Raw genomic sequence first — 16,578 nt, 5'->3', positions numbered from 1 at the left:
GGACCTTTCGGTCCTCGGGGTCTTTTGGGGGTTTTGGGGTATTTAGGTTCATTTGGGTCCTCGGGAACTTTGTTGGGATTTTTGGATCCTCATGGAGTTTGTGGTCCTTTGGGTCTTTTGGTTCATTTTGGTGTTTTGGGTCCTTGGGGTCTTTTGGGTCATCTGGTTCTTTTGGGTCCTCGGTGACTTTTTGGGACTTTTAGGCCCTCGGGGTGTTTTGGGGTCTTTTGGGTCATCTCGGTCTTTTGGATCCTTGGAGTCTTTTGGGTCTTTTTAAGGGTCTTGGGGCTTCAAAAGGGTCTTCAGTATTTGAAGGGGTCTCAGCAGTCCAAAGGGTCGAAAGGTACATTTCAATTGTGTGCAGTAAATGAAAAGACCAGTAATTAATCAACAAAAGTATGCCTCAGACGGACACACACAAACACACACACACACACACACACACACACACACACACACACACACACACACACACACACACACACACACACACACACACACACACACACACACACACCTCATCCATTGATCGTAGGTTGTTTGTTTTTATTCCCCGCCGCGACCCGGGTCGTCCGTCCGTCCGTCCGTCTGGCTGGGCGTCAACATTTATAGCTGTGAGTGCGATAGCTCATAAACTGTTCACCATATCGATTTGAAATTTGGGTCATACATGTACGACCTGAAAAGGAACAACCCTATTGATTTTGGGCGTGGCCAGATCCAAGGGCGAATGGGGCGGCCATCTTGAAAAAAATGTTTTTTGTAATAAATGGAAAACCGCTTATCTCATTTCAATTATTTTTGGTCACTACGTTCCTCACCCCTGGGAACTTTTCCAACATGATTTCGACCCGCTCGGACATCCAATATGTCTGCCAGGCAGCCATGTTGAAAAAAAACGACATTATCGCAATATACAAATGGTGTCTTGTTTCAAATTCACCTCCCTCATTATCTGGAATATGTATGACCTTTTTCAATGGCGGGGATTCCCCATCTCTGATGGATATGTTTATTTGTGTTGTTACCCTCTTGTCCTGTGATTTGAGCATGGTTGGAATATTCGTTGAGCTGTGTTCACCTTCAAAATTAGTTGTTGTGTTTTTTTTAATGCAGGATGTGATTACAGTTGTTGCATATTGTGCTTCAGGTTAAAGAACAACAGAAGTGTCTGGAAACTACACATGAGGAGTTCATGAAGGAATTGTTTATCTTGCTGTCTTCACATCTTCCTCTCCACAATAACAATACCGGTCAGTTCATCGTCTGTAATGCTCAAAGGGGCAGTAACATTATCTTTAGATTCTTTGGAATTGTGCTGAAAGTTATTGTCCATAAAGCAGGAAGCAAATTTTCTTGTTTCTCTCAAATTGGGAGGATAATATTTCATTAATGGTCAAATTGTATTGAATATGACTCGACTGTTCATTATAAGGGCAGGAATGATGTTCAACATCACAATTATTTTGGAATTATTACCCCACGTACGTGAAGCACAAAGTGGGGTTAAGCAATTCGTTCATGTCCGTTCGTTCGTCTGTCTGTCCCCAAATGTCAGTTTATGATTGAGGAACAACTTGATTTAAATTAAATGTTATATTTTGAACATGAATCATAAAACAAACATGCCTTTTAATGAACAGTACTTTGGCTCTGAATTCATGCTGATTGCACATTCGCCGAGAGGTGAGATTTTGTTTTTCTACTCTATCTGTCTGCCTGGCAGTGAAACAAAATTAAAAATCATTCCAAACCGAAAACTTACTTTTTTAAGGACGTCATAGAGGAGGTTACACACAACTGGCACGAAGAACTGATGTGACGCGTTAGACATGGTGGTGCAATAAGACACTGCGTCAACGACAGTCACGCATCCGTTGTACGACTTTTTAAATCTTTATTTTATTTAAATTGAATTATATACATGAACACTGTGGAAGACAAATCGCCTTCTTATCACTCCCAAGAACCTCCAGTGGTGCAGTTCTTTGACATGTTAAATAAGGTGGCGTATAAGACTGCTTCCATCGAGCAAAATTTCCGGAAAAAATATTTAACGATCTTTAAAATCATTATTTTATTTAAATGATACACACTGCGTTGAATACTGCGAGGGGTAATGTGATCTCTCCAGTTAGTCGTTTCAAGTGGTTTTCCAGGCTGGTGTCACTTAAGTGCATTTTCATGCCCTCCAGAGTGGTATTTCTGAGATGTTGTGGGCATTAAAGAGAATAAGTTATTTTGATTATTCGTGTAAATACAGGAAGGCAGTACAAAGTGTGTGTTCGTGTACGGGTTTATGTCCCTGCCCTGAACGCGCACGTGCATCGAAATTTCTTGAAAACTCCCTCATCTTCTAAAAGGCGATACGAACGACATTTAAATGTTTAAATTTCCCAGCCTTTGTTTGGTTCTTGAGGAGAATTGGAAGTGTTTCTGGTTATATTTTTCAGACCTCACCAGAATGGTTTCTCCAATATGGTAGATAAATGTAGTTTGTGAAATCAGCGTCTTGTGGAGACTTGATTTATCAGTGTTCCAACCGTATAATCTTAAATATTGATCACCAGTCCAACAATTGTGTACTTCTATCACACACAGGTCCATCAAAATATAAATACCAATCCTAATCTCACAATCACTCCGTGGTCTCTCACTAAATAAATATTGATACGGTACATTGTGGAAACCTTCCATGATCTGAATATCCCGCATCACTCGAAACAAACTTTTGTCTTTTTCATTCTAAAAAGGTTACAAAGTTGGAGATGAGAATTTACTTGAAGACAGCACAAAACTCCGAGACTGCTTCGACCAGACCCTGTCTGATCTTCGGATCTATCTCGAAGATTCTTCAAGGCAGGTGGGTACTGAGCCTGAAAGAGGCGAGTAATACTATTAGAGCTGGAAGGTTTTCAAGTGGGTTTGATCATGCTGGATTGATGAACCTTTCATTTCAAAGCTTGTGCAGACATACAATAGACTCTTCTCTCATCTTTGTGAAGTTTATATCCAGCCATGGTGTAAAATATTTGTAAAAGGGGGGAGATGGGAACGCATCATGATATTGGAAAGGGAAGCGTAAGGGAGATTTATCGATCAGCAACAGGACGTCATGTTAATGAGGCAGCCCGGTGTGGCAAGATATCTTGGATTCTGCAGATATGCACAGTTTGCACACTCACTTTTGAGCTGTTGACCCTGGGTTTGAATCTGGACCCTCTTTAAACCATCTCTGTTGTTTTGCATGGAGAGAGATGGATCAATGTTTAAATCGGCCATCAAAAGGGTGTGAAGCTGTCAGATTCATCCGTCAGCATTTGTTGATGGATGATTAAGGTTTCAGTGTCTTTTTCGAAGAGTTTACAAGTTATTCTTGGGATCTGAGGGTCCTGAGTTCAGATCCCATTCTGCTGTTGAATTAACACCAGGTGGGGTTGACTATGCCTGTCATCCTTCCGAGGTCGGCAAAATTAGTGACAGCCTGCTGGTATGCTGTGTCGGAGTGGCGACCCATCCAGAATTGTGCCCAATCGCCCAGGAGAATGCTGGGGCAGCACCAACGCTCTGCACAGAGTGTGGTCCCAACGCATTGGATTGGAATCAAAGTTATTGCTGGAACGCTGATAAAATTTAACATTCTTACTCGGACCTAAAGGGGGCACTGCATCACTTCAGCATGACAACACTCACGATATTTGGAAACACGATTTATGGAGTCCGCAAAATACGTGGGATTGAAAATCCAGCATTGGAGTTGTGTTTTGTTGTGAATGTTAAACAATATATTCTTGTCCAGTTTAATAACAACATCCACAACTAGTTTGAAGAATGAAATTAAACCTTGAGTGGGAATTGATTGCTGGGGAAATATTTTTGTGTCGTGATGTGTTTTACGTCGTCGATGTGTCAAATTGTTGGTTCCTCACCACAGTGATGTTTTTAATCCTTATATTGCTCGTTTGATTCATTTTCAGGTTGAAGTGCTGAAAACTGCCAATGAAGAAAAAAGGAAAGAATGTGAATTGTATAATTCACGATTTCAAGAGGCAGTTCAGGTGCTCATGAACATATCAACTTTGTTTCGTGTTTGTCACAAGAGAACATCTATTTATTACATACACACAGGTGGCATGGTTCCCTTATTTCCCTGTGTCCATTTTCCTATCTTCTCGACTTCCTTTTTACCTCCGCCACCAAAGGTCGATGGAGGTTATGTTTTCACCCCCTTTCTGTCTCTGTCTGTTTGGCTGTCTGTGAACAGGATATCTCAAAAAGTTGTGGACGGATTCGGATGAAATTTGGTGGGCAGTTTGGGTGTGTGACAAGGATGCATTGATTCGATTTTGGTGAAGGTCCAGATCTGTATCCGGCAACTTGAAATTTTAAAATGATTCTTCACCATTGAGAGATGGGGCTCGGAACTATAAGAAGCATGACATCGCAAAAAGTTATGTGCAGATTTGGACGAAACTTGGTGGACAGGTCGGGTGTGTGATGAGGAAGAAGTGATTTGATTTTGCTTAAAATCCGTATCCGGAGACCAGAATTTTTTTTTAATCTTGAGGTGATTCTTCACCATTGAGAGATTGGGCCAAAAACGATATGAAGAACGGTATTTCAAAAAGTAGACAGATTCGGACTAAACAACGTGGATGAGTTGGTTCGGTGACGAAAACAAGCCAATTCGATTTTGGTTCAGGTAAGCAGATCCGGCCTATCAGTGGGATACAAAATGTAAACTGTTCAGCTTGGTGGACAAATGTTCTCTACTGAGTGCTGTTCTACTTTCAAATATGTTACCCATGACTACCTCATGTCTCACCCATGCACGTCCACGATCTCTTCAACCCAAGCTGATTGTTTCCCATTGTATTACTCTCCGGGCCATTGTAACTCGTGTTTGTTTTCTTCCCCATTTCCTCCATGTGTATGTCCATCCCCTCCATACCTCTGGTACTTTGTTAACCTGCTGTTCATTGTCTATTCAGCTCCTCTTTGAGACTAGACCTAAAAAACAAAAATACATTTTACATTCATTGTATCCAAGGTTGTGTCCATCACCCTGATGATGAATGAGAATCATGTGACAATGAAAAGCCTTTCATCAATGTTTGGGGTGTGATGAATCCTTACGTGGCTAATGTGCTCCTGTATTGTTCTTGTTTTGTATAGGAAGCGGGAATTCGGATAACGGAGTTGGAGATGAACTTGGAAACCGAGCGTTTATCGCACATGAAATCCAACATTGAAACCGATATGGTCCGGGTGAGTTAATTTACTCGTTTCAGTGTTGTTTCCTTTATATTTGTGAGTTAAATAATACATTTACATTCATGTGATTGTTTTTCCATTTCCCATCAAGTGGGGTCATGCCCAAAACAATCTGGTACAACAACAAATGCAACATTGTCATTGGGAACTGGCCTGGAATGATTCTTCATGCATACACACACGGGTATCACTTTCCCCAACACCCCATGATGAAGTCGAAACACTCAGTTCTGTTCATGGTTCAGAACATCTCACAATAGTTGTGTCCTTCAGTTTACAATAGTTATGTCCTCGTCAATGGTAAGATTACGTTTATGGGGTGTGTCTGGAATGGAATTGTTTATTGTTGATATTCTATGATCAACTTCAAACAAGACGATGTGACAGAGGTGAAAGCGTCCTCTCTGAGTCGAGGAATATATTCAACCCTCGTTTTTTAAATACATAGTTGAGGCTCATGGAAGAGCTGGAACACAGAACAGATCAGCACACAACATTAGAAATGGAACTGCAGAAGGTGGAAATGCCAACAGCCAGGGGAGGGAGAAAATAGATGGAAACGGACAAACAAGAGATGTAGTTTGCGATAAGGGGTAGGGGAGAATGCAAAGGATAGACAAGATGGAGAAAGAAGCAACTTTTTGGGAGGGGTGTAGGTGGTTTAATGGGTGTGGAAAAGATCATGGTTTGAGATGGGGAATGATTTGAGATGGTGGTGAACAGCTGTCTTAAAGACCTGGAGGGAAGATTGAGATTGAAGAGTGTTGAAGTTAGTTCCACAGGTGGGGAAAATAGAGGAACAAATGAGTGGAAGTGAGATACCTGGCGGGGTGAGGGGGGTGGACAAAGCACGGAGAAGGTACGGTGCATGACTGGAAATTAGCTGGAAGAAGAGACACCACTCACCCTTCAAGTGAAAGACCCATACAGTTTTGAGAGATTCTGATGATCTTGAAAGACTTGATTTCCACGACATTAAACTGTAGATGAAAGCCTTGTCGGAGGATAGGAGCTCAGGTGTGCCAAGGAAGGACTTTGCATGACTGAGAAAGCTCAGATATCTGGCTTTGGAGGAGGCCAACTTTGAATTGTTGCTTGCCCAAGAGAGATCATGGCTGAGAGTGAGACCCAGGAGTTGAAGTGACTGAACCTCTTTGAGAGGATTGTTGAAAGAAAGTAAATGAGAGGGTTTTCGGCATGGTCCTTTCGGGTGGGTGGCTGGGGGGGGGGGAGCGATATGGTGGGGGGAGAGAGAGAGACCATGTGAGGTGAGGGAAGTTGTTGACGGGTGGCGAGCATACACCAGAGATAGATTTGACAAGGCATCAACAGGTTTTAGAAGAGGGAGACAACTTTGATAGCTCATTCTTGTGAATGGACAGATATTGTTTTCTGGATCTCCTCAGAGCAGATACAAGAAACACACCTCTTGTGGAATGATCTGAGGTTGCCGACAATTGGATATGCCTTCCAGAAGGAGAATGCAAGTTGTTTTCAGGCAACTGCCTCACCACATGATTCAGAGTACCAAGAGCAGAAAGATAGGTAAGATAACTGAAGATGAGATGCGATGACTTTGTATGAGAGAGAACAGGCTTCTATGGAAGAATTCCCAGGCTGAATTAATATCAGGGGTGGTCGATACAGGAGAGCAGTCCTGAAGTGTGATGGCTGCTTGCAGTCCCTGGCAGTTTGTCTGAGTGAACTGCCAGACTTGCTGGTACTGATACTGTTCTCCGAGAATGGCCAGAGAGATTCTGACCTTCACAAGCACATGGTCAGATCAGATTAACCAATTGGAACAGACTACGAGTAAGATACATTGATGGGGAAGTTGGTGATCACCAAATCCAGAAGGGAATATTTGCAATTGGGAGAAATCCGGGTGTGGAAAGTTTACAGATTCAGTCCGTCCCATGGAGTCAAAGAAGTTCTTTGCAGAAGTGCCATGGCTGTTAAGAGAGGAACTAATACCCAACCAATCAGATAATTGCAATCACCACATATGAGGAAGAGAGAGAGAGAGAGAGAGAGAGAGAGAGAGAGAGAGAGAGAGAGAGAGAGAGAGAGAGAGAGAGAGAGAGAGAGAGAGAGAGAGAGAGAGAGAGAGAGAGAGAGAGAGAGAGAGAGAGAGAGAGAGAGAGAGAGAGAGAGAGAGAGAGAGAGAGAGAGAGAGAGAGAGAGAGAGACAGAGAGAGAGAGAGAGAGAGAGAGACAGAGAGAGAGAGAGAGAGAGAGACAGAGAGAGAGAGAGAGAGAGAGAGAGAGAGAGAGAGAGAGAGAGAGAGAGAATAAGATTGGGACGGTCGGGATTACACATTTTTAAAGAAGAAGGGGCTTCGAACGAAAAGTATATAACGAGTAACGAGGGGTCACTGTTAGCAGCATGGTGAGGTGGGAACGGAGGGGAGGTCACAGCCAGAGGTACTCCTGGGGTTTGGGAAGTGAAAAAGCAGGACACAGAGTGAGAAATGAAGTTCCTGACGTGCAGTGCAACTCCACCACCAGGATGGGGTTCATGTCGATCAAACCAGAGGAGGCAATAGCCAGAGAGGGACGATTTAAGGAGTGAGGGACGTCCTGTGAGAGGAAGGATCATGTTAAACAGATGATGTCCGAATTATCAGCAGCGGCCTGGATTGAGAGATCTGTCAGATGGAGTGGAGGCCGCGCATGTTTGAGATCCACACAGTTGGGCACGCGGGAGGAGCTGCTGACAGGACTTCAGGATGTGTGAAGGAGCAAGGAGAAGGTGTGGGGTAGGGGGAAGCCGGGAGGTTGTGGGGAGTGGGAGGGTTTGGGGAGGGGGCGACGCAGGGAAGGGCAGGGCCAAAGCTTGCTGGGAGGCGGGAGAAGTGTGTGGGGGGTGGGGAAATTGAGAGGGCGCAGGACGAGGTGGAAGTTTAGAAGGCATGGGACAAGGGGGAAACAGATGGGGGGATGGGCCTGACATGAAGTGGTTTGACACTATTAATGGACATGAAGTAGAAATTATTTCCTCCACAACCTCTGCAAAATTGACACCTCACGATTTCCAGACTGGATAACCTGTGACAGACTTCATGGGTTAAGTTGTGGTTAAAATGTTTTTGGTTGAAGGCATGGAGGGAAATTTGGCGGCAAGTGGAAGAGGAAGCTTCATGAACGAAACTTTCAGGAGTGGGGGAGGTTTTGGGAAATAAACATTGTCAAAGAGAAAACGATGAGATTTTAATGAAGAAGAAGAATGACTAGGTTTTCCTGATGGAGTAAAAGGAAGCGGAAGGAATGTAAAAATACATTTTGGAAGAGTTGTTTTTTGTGAAAAGGTTTCAAAGAAGAAATGTCTTATTCAGTGAAGGTGAATTTGAAGTGAATGTTTTCAGATTGAGAGTGTGGATTGCTTTCATGGTGTTTGTTGATTTCAGGTGCGGCTACGGGACCTCGAGACTATATTCGAGATGGAAAAAGTATCTCGAACAATCGTGGAGGAAAAGCTTCAACTCCTCCACAAGCAGCATGGTTTGACGGAGTGTGAACTGGAGAAAGGCAACGCACACAGTGCACAGCTCTCTCAGTCTCTAGAATGGTACGATGGGGGTAATGATGTCCTGACTATCTTCTCTCACACTTGTCTCTTGTGGTATCCACACAGTTTGTTGTGCAAATGGTTCTTCTTTTGGATGTACACTTGCAGTTGTGTATCTTCTGATGTATGTTGTGCCCTAACCTGGAGTTATTTTCCTGGATCTTGCAGTGTCCAGCAGGGTATGGCAAGTTCAGACCAATATTTGCAGCAACAACTTGAGGCAGCCAAGCAGATGGTTTCTGATTTAGAAGTTCAGCTTCAATCATCTCAACAAGAATTGACAAGAAGGAAGAAATAACATCTTCTGGTATGGTACCACTTTTAAATAAAACAAACGAAGCTTGATCACATCCTCATGTTCAGCTTTTTATCCATTGTAAGATGATCAGATAATTGAGCGAGCTATCCCACCTCCACCATGTTGTATTCTCATAATTGTTCATGAACTTTCCAACCTTGTCCTTTGTGACGTTTCTTTTCTGTTAACCCCACGAAGTGATGCAAGAACACGACTGGAGGATAACGAAGTGAGGACCAAAGAGGACAAAACCCCCATGAAACTGGACATGGTGAGATATTACTTGAGGAGGCATCACTTCGGCACACTTCGTTTTCCTTATTATTCAATCATGCTGCCTGGCAGATGGAGCTTCTTATGAATTGTCTCCACTCTTATAGGTCATGGACTCGAACCGTCAGGTCACCCCTCACTGCTTATGGTCACCACTCGCAGCTTTGGGGCATGACTCGCCACTTCTGGTCACCATTTCAGCTTCTGATTTCTCTGGTGCAGACATCAGGTCAAAAGCACATGTAAGTAAAGAAAAAAGAAAGTAATGCTCATGTAAACAGATTACGAAGGGAATCCACTTCAAGGATTAGAACTGGAGCATCGATACGTTATGATCCTCGTACACAAATACTGTACGCCTGATGATGAACATCTAAAAGTGAAGTAACTATGCCACGTGGTTTCCCTTTATCCCTGACCGCATCCGTGCAACAATATAATTTATTGGTCCAGTTGTAAAAGCCACGGCCCATTCAATCTTCCCGGTTCAAATTCAGCGGATGGGTCAAAATGACCGCTACCGCCAGGTATGTTCAAAGCCACAAGTAACTTCCTGGGCCTGTTTGCCACGTTACAATGCTCGAAGGGACCGTGGAATTTACCCGAGGAAGCACCGAAACTAATTGCCGGCTTTCACAATGCAGGTTTGTTGCACATTCTCCCCCGTCTTGAATGCAAGGCTCTTGTGTATGTGTGTTGAAATGAGAACAGATGAAAATAACATAAAAACACAGAGGTTATAATTGGGGGTTTCCACAACATTAGGGCCGGGAAAACAAACATCTGTCTCCATGTTATAGCGATGCATATCTAACCTCACAGTTAATTACATGATGTTTATTCTCAAACAATGTTAAGGAGAAAAGTGAACGAAACCAAGCAGTTTTATTAACCCTAAAGCATCATTCCCACAACACGGTGTTGGGGTTGTTGTGTTTTGGACAACATATTCTTGTGCAGTTTCATAACAACGACGACAAGTTTGTGGAATTGTAATTAAACCTTGAGTGGGAATAAATCGCTGGAGAAATGTTTTTGTTTCATGAAGAGTTTTATGCAAATTCTTCTGTGAAACTAGACATATGATTTTGATGAAAACACGATGAATTACGTGCTGTTTGAACATCAGTTGCAGACTCCATGTACGCTAATTAATGACGTACAATTGAATGTACCCGCCATGGTGAAGCAGTGTGACTATGTCTATTAATTATGTACTGTTTGAACGTCTGTTGCACCCTGACTTCACACATATAAATCTATTAATTACATACCATTGGAATGTCCGTTTTGTACCTTTGGACTGCTGAGACCCCTTCGGAGTGCGGAGCGGAAGGGCGGAGGAGCTCCTTGTGAGCCAACGGCCATCCATATCTAGTGCCCAACTGTGTCTGCGGACGTCCTCCTGCAGTTGGGTTACTTTTTTATTAGGAGGTTGGTGGCAGGATTTGCACTCCGGCCACCGTAAAACCCTTCATTCCGCAAAACACAAAAACGCAAAAAAATCTGAAAACCCACTCCGTGGGAGTACCTCCTGTGCAGCTTCCCTTCGCACAGGGCAGCTCACCGGATGACGGGATTGGGGCAAAGCCTTCGGGACCCCCAATCTTTGTGATAGGAGGGAAAGCACGGGGTAACATCCCTGGGTCAGATTGCGGGAGTGTGTGTCGGAGTGTTGCTGAGGTGTCGTCCACCAGACGGCGGTCTCCTTGGCTTAACCTGAGGCGGTCCCTTCGGGTGGGTGCCTGGTATGTCCTATCCCTAAGAGAGGATGATCACCTGTCTCTGTTATCATCTGAGCTCAAGCGTTTGGACATCGGGATTGCAGCTCTCTCTGAGGTTCGGAGACCAGATTGCGGCGAGATAATGGTGGGTGGTTACACCTACTATTGGTCTGGTCTCTCTGATGGTTACCAAACTCAAGGATTGCTGTAGCTGTGTCCAATAAGCTGACTTCAATGATAATTGAGGTAACACCAGTCAACGAGCGTATTATGAGATTAAGGATTCGTCACTCCTTCGGTGTCATTTCCCTGGTCTCTGTTTATGCTCCTACTGAGGCGAGTGATCTCACCGTGAAGGATGCATTCTACGCCACACTCGAGTCTGTGGTTGATCAGTGCCTCAGACGAGATATACTTCTCGTCTTGGGGGATTTCAATGCATCGACTGGAACTGATAGGGATGGTTATGAGATGTGTGGTGGTCCCCATGGGTCAGGAACTATGAACCAGAATAGCACTAAGTTCCTTGACTTTGCAAGAAGTCATTGACTTAGGGTGGCTGGTTCATGGTTTCAGCGCCCACAAGCTCATCGCTGGACTTGGTATTCCAATGCTGGCGGTGGGGCAAAGGAGATTGAACATGTCCTCATTGACGGTCGCTGGAGGATGATCCAGAACTGCAGGGTCTACCGGAGTGCTCAGTTCCTCAATACTGACCACAGGCTTGTTATAGCAACTCTAAAGCTGCACCTTAAATCCTGGAGAATGGTACCATCCCAGCCTTGGCTGGATGTTGGCAAGCTCAGGGATGAGAGAGTTGCTGAGGAGTTTGCGAACATGCTGAGTGGACACTTGGGGGCTCTGGGTGCTTTGGTGTGTCCTGAAGAGTTGTGGAGCGCCTTCAAGACCACCTTCCTTGATGTTGTCGGTGGATGTCTTGGAACTCACCGCAGGGCAAAGAAGAATTTTGTCTCTCAAGGGACACTGGATACCATTGACCAGAGTCGCAGGGCCAGGCCGAATGGCAGAGCTGAGCTGTTCAGGGAGCTGAGGCGTAAAACTGTACGTGCACTGAGGGTGGACAAGGAGGCCTATGTGCGAGGAATCTGTGAGGGGGTAGAGCATCACCTGTGGACAGGTAATTCTCGTCCCGCTTACAGGGGAATTCGCGCATTGCGTTCATCTAAGCCCATCCCTCGGAGCACTGCAGTTCGAGCAGAGAGTGGTAGGCTCTTGACAGAGGAGTCTGAAGTGAAGGCCCGCTGGGCCGGTTACTTTGAGCGGTTGTTCCGGGCTGATCCCCCCAGCTGTCGAGTTGGACGTCAAGGGTGTTACAATCCCTGTTGCTGACCCTCAAATCAACTGTGGTCCACCTTCGCTTGTGGAAACACGGGCTGCGGTGAACCGGTTGAAACGGGGCAAAGCTCCTGGGATCTGTGGCATCCATGCTGAACTTCTCAAGGCTGGTGGAAATGCTGCACTCGTGTCGTAGCATGCAGTTTTGTGCTCTGCCTGGAACACAGGCATCATCCCAACTGATTGGAAGATGGGCCTTGTTGTTCCTCTCTGGAAAGGGAAGGGTGATCGCCAAGACTGCACCAACTACCGAGGGGTGACGCTGCTCTCAGTGCCGGGCAAGGTCTTTGCTCGGATACTTATTGATGGGGTTCGCCACCATCTGCTTGAGCACCCGCATCCAGAGCAGTCAGGCTTTACACCAAAGAGGTCAACGATTGACCGTATCCTTGCTCTTCGTGTCATCACCGAACGCAGATGAGAGTTTCGGCAGGGGCTGCTTGCAGCGTATGTTGATCTCTGTAAAGCGTTCGATTCAGTGAATCGGGATGTCCTCTGGAGGATTCTTGGTCTTCGTGGGGTGCCACCAAAGCTGATCGATCTGATGTCTGAACTCTACTCTGGTACTGAGAGTGCTGTGAAGTGTGGTGGTACCATCTCTGACTTATGTCCAGTTGTTACTGGAGTTCGTCAGGGGTGTGTACTTGCCCCCACACTTTTCAGCACTTGTATGGACTGGATTTTAGGGAGGATGTCAGAGAGATCAAGCTGCTGTGCATTGTTTGGGAATGTCAAGATCTCGGACCTTGATTTTGCAGATGATGCAGTCATCTTTGCGGAGACTTTAGCTAACCTTTTGGGGGCCCTCGAGGTGCTGAATGAGGGGTCAGAGCCGCTGGGATTATGGGTTTCTTGGGTCAAAGCTAAGCTCCAGGCTTTCGGTGACATCTTGGATGCTGCTGTCCTGTCTGTGTCTGTTTGTGGTGAGGATGTTGAGGTTGTGGAGAGATTCACTTACCTTGGCAGTGATATTCATGTCTCTGCTGGCTGTGAGTCAGAGGTCAATAGACGTCTGGTTCGGGCCTGGGGAGTCATGGATTCACTGGATCATGGGGTGTGGCGCTGCCAGTACCTGTGCGGGAGGAACAAAGTCCGAGTCTTCAGGTCCTTGGTACTTCCAGTCTTGCTCTATGGATGCGCGACTTGGACTCTGACCAAGGATCTGAGACGGAGACTTAATTCCTTTGGTACCGGGTCTCTTCGGAAAATCCTTGGCTATCGCTGGTCGGATTTTGTGTACAACGAGCGGTTGCTGAGAGAGACTCGGATGAGATTTGTTACCTGCATAGTCCGTGAGCATCAGTTGTGGCTGTATGGACATGTGGCTCGTTTTCCTGACGCTGATCCAGCTCAACAGATTCTCTCAGCGGGGGAGTCTCGTGAGTGGAGGAGGCCAGTGGGCCGACCACGTTCCTCGTGGTTGCAGCAGGTTGACCATCATCTCAAGGAGATGGGGATGGGCCTGGCATATGCTCGGGGGATGGCCAGACGGAGGCCCCTGGAGTACCGGCGGAAAGTGGACGCAGCGACGCGCTGTTCTGGCATATGCTCCCATACCTGACCTGACCTGACCCTTTCGACTGTGTGAAGACCCAAAATACCCCAAGAACCCTGAGGACACAAAAGTCACCGAGGACCCAAAATACCTTGATAACCCACAAGACCCCGAAGACCATTTTGACCGTCAAAAAAGGTAAAAGGCGTAAAACGGGTCGAAAGGAGTTTTAAGACCCTTTCAACCCCTTTCACCTTTACGACACTTTCGACTCCTTGAGATCCCTTCATCCTTTCGACCTTTTACACCCTTTAGACCCCCGAGCACCGAAAGACCTTTCCACTCCTTAAGTCCCTTTAAACCCCTTCGACCTGACCACCATTTTGACCCCATGCAGCCTTCAGAAAGATGAGACAGCTGAGACCCTTGACCATTTTGAGGTATAGACCAATTGGACCTTCTTATATTTCAAATTACAAATAAATATAATGTTACCAATATTACAAATATATTTGTACAAAAGAAATGTTTGTATTATGATTGGTGTATATCTTGACAACACAGCAAAAGTTTAACATAAATCTCTGTAAGGATGTTTGGTGAAGCAAGCACAGCCAGCCGATCCACATGAATACTGCATAAAAAACTAAAAACATCGTGCAGCCGTGAAGCTGTCTGATTTTATGTCTCCTATTAATTACGTGCTGTTTGAATGTCATTTGTACCCTGACTTCACACATGTCCATTAATTACGCACGATTGGAATGTACCTTTCGATCCTTCAGACTACTGAGAACCCTTTGACCGTTGAAGATCCTGATTGAAGACCCAGAAGACACGGAGGATTTCAAAGACCCAAAAGACACAAAAGACCTTGAAGGACTCAAACGACCCTGTGGAAGTGTAAAAATTATCTTAAAATATTTCGTTCTTATCAACACAACTCTCAGTGTGCATATACAACTCAGATTTTAAAATATATACTTGATAATGGATCAGCGCATACTGATGGTAGTTTTATAATGGATAGATATAGTGTTGCTGAGGCCGTCCCGAGTGATGGTAGTTTTATAGAGAGGCCGTCCGATGAAAACATGGGATGTGTTGCTGAGAGATGATCATTGAGTTTCAGGCCGAACAAGAGGGCGAGGGATCATGCAACCTGGAAAGCAGCCATTAGGTGAACTACGGCTGACACATGCAAGCATGGAAAAGTACGTGGAACGATGATGATGATGGTGTGCTACTTTACTGCATAACAAATATAATCTTTTCTTCCATTCCACTTGTTTGGCAAGTTAAATGAAATAAAACCCTGTCTGAAGACAGCTGCCTTTGCTCAGTGCCAGTGAGGCATGAGAATGCTTTATTTTTATGAATGAATGCATATAATATGCTGAATAACATTTTGCAAGGGTGTAAAACTTTAGGGATCACATGATATCGCACAACATCAAGGTTTCTGGAACACATGGCATTATTTTGATGGAATGAAGCATGCATTATGGAAGAGTCGTGGAGATGGAGGGCTGTGAAGCACTGAAAATGCCTGATAAAGGTTGAAAGTTCCCGAGGTCAAACCCAAGGAATTTGTTTCAATATGCTGAAACATAATCTTGTTTAACTGACTGGATAACACATCTGTTGTTTTCCCGAAGGCAATGCCACATCCTTGGAAAAGTTCTGTTTGTCTCATCAGAATGTGTCCACCTGGTGTTGGTCAACTCGCTTGCACATGAGCCGGCCACCTCCCTATTTACTCTTCCCTCGATAAGAAACTCTGGTTGAAACATCAAGCCAGAGAGATAAAACTTTGCATTGATTGTCTCTCTCCATGCGCACATGTTAACAAATGATTGAACTCTCACTGTGACTGGTGTAACTTGATTGAGGCTTTAAATTTTCCACCACAACCCATTTGACCCAGAAGACTCAAAAGACTCCAGAGGACATAAAAGACCCTGAAGATCCAGATGACCCAAAATACCCAAAAGATCCTGATGACCCAAAAAATCCCAATGAACCCAAGACCTAAAAGACGCCTTTTACCTTTATGATAATTAAGACAATCTTTAGCTTTAAGACCAGTTTTTTACACTTCAGAGAGCCTTAAATCCCTTTCACCCTTGAGACCTTTTATACAATTTTGACCCCGAGAACATTTTGACCTTTACACCACTGAAGTCCCTTTGGACCCCTCAGACCTTCACATAATTCAGACCCCTTACATCCTTCAGACATTAGATCCTTGACCATTCAGAGCTTCAGACCACTTGGACCTGGACACTTGGACTTGGATCTCTGTCTCTTGTCTCTTTGTCTCTTTGTCTCTCTCTCTCTCTCTTCTCTCTCCTCTCTCTTCTCTCTCTCTCCTCTCTCCTCTCTCTCTCTTTCTTATGCACACCAAATCTTAAAAGTTACAAATGCAACTTTGTGTGGGGATTAGGTCTCACTCGGGGGTCAGGGAGGGGGCTTGATTATCAATGTAAATTTGTACCACATAGCACTTCCTGATGGTCGTGGCAGAGGGTGTTACAATTTCCTTTTTTTACCGGGACAACGCTGAGGTTAAAGCACTCTTCGCACAGGT

The 16,578-nt window shown here is 44.8% G+C and overlaps 1 protein-coding gene across 3 annotated transcripts in view; it reads left to right on the top strand.

Moving 5' to 3' along the window:
* Nucleotides 1–15,332, top strand: part of LOC147015224 (uncharacterized) — a 50,765-nt gene extending 35,433 nt beyond the window's left edge. For 2 of the 3 annotated variants that reach the window (XM_085849785.1, XM_085849783.1), the window contains 9 exons: nucleotides 1,151–1,253; nucleotides 2,754–2,863; nucleotides 3,978–4,058; nucleotides 5,176–5,268; nucleotides 8,682–8,842; nucleotides 9,011–9,149; nucleotides 9,339–9,411; nucleotides 9,521–9,655; nucleotides 14,774–15,332. In XM_085849785.1, the coding sequence (XP_085705911.1) occupies nucleotides 1,151–1,253; nucleotides 2,754–2,863; nucleotides 3,978–4,058; nucleotides 5,176–5,268; nucleotides 8,682–8,842; nucleotides 9,011–9,140 (678 nt within the window). In that variant the 3' untranslated portion in view covers nucleotides 9,141–9,149; nucleotides 9,339–9,411; nucleotides 9,521–9,655; nucleotides 14,774–15,332. The remainder of the gene's footprint in view (nucleotides 1–1,150; nucleotides 1,254–2,753; nucleotides 2,864–3,977; nucleotides 4,059–5,175; nucleotides 5,269–8,681; nucleotides 8,843–9,010; nucleotides 9,150–9,338; nucleotides 9,412–9,520; nucleotides 9,656–14,773) is intronic. The other variant, XM_085849784.1, reaches the window with a different exon arrangement.
* Nucleotides 15,333–16,578: the final 1,246 nt, after the last annotated feature.

Source organism: Eptatretus burgeri, chromosome 12 (assembly GCF_056783735.1).
Source record: "Eptatretus burgeri isolate ZD-2024b chromosome 12, Ebu_testis_v1, whole genome shotgun sequence".
NCBI classification, from domain to species: Eukaryota; Metazoa; Chordata; class Myxini; order Myxiniformes; family Myxinidae; genus Eptatretus; species Eptatretus burgeri.
Note: the sequence above shows the minus strand (reverse complement) of the source record. Positions and strands in the feature narration are given on the sequence as shown.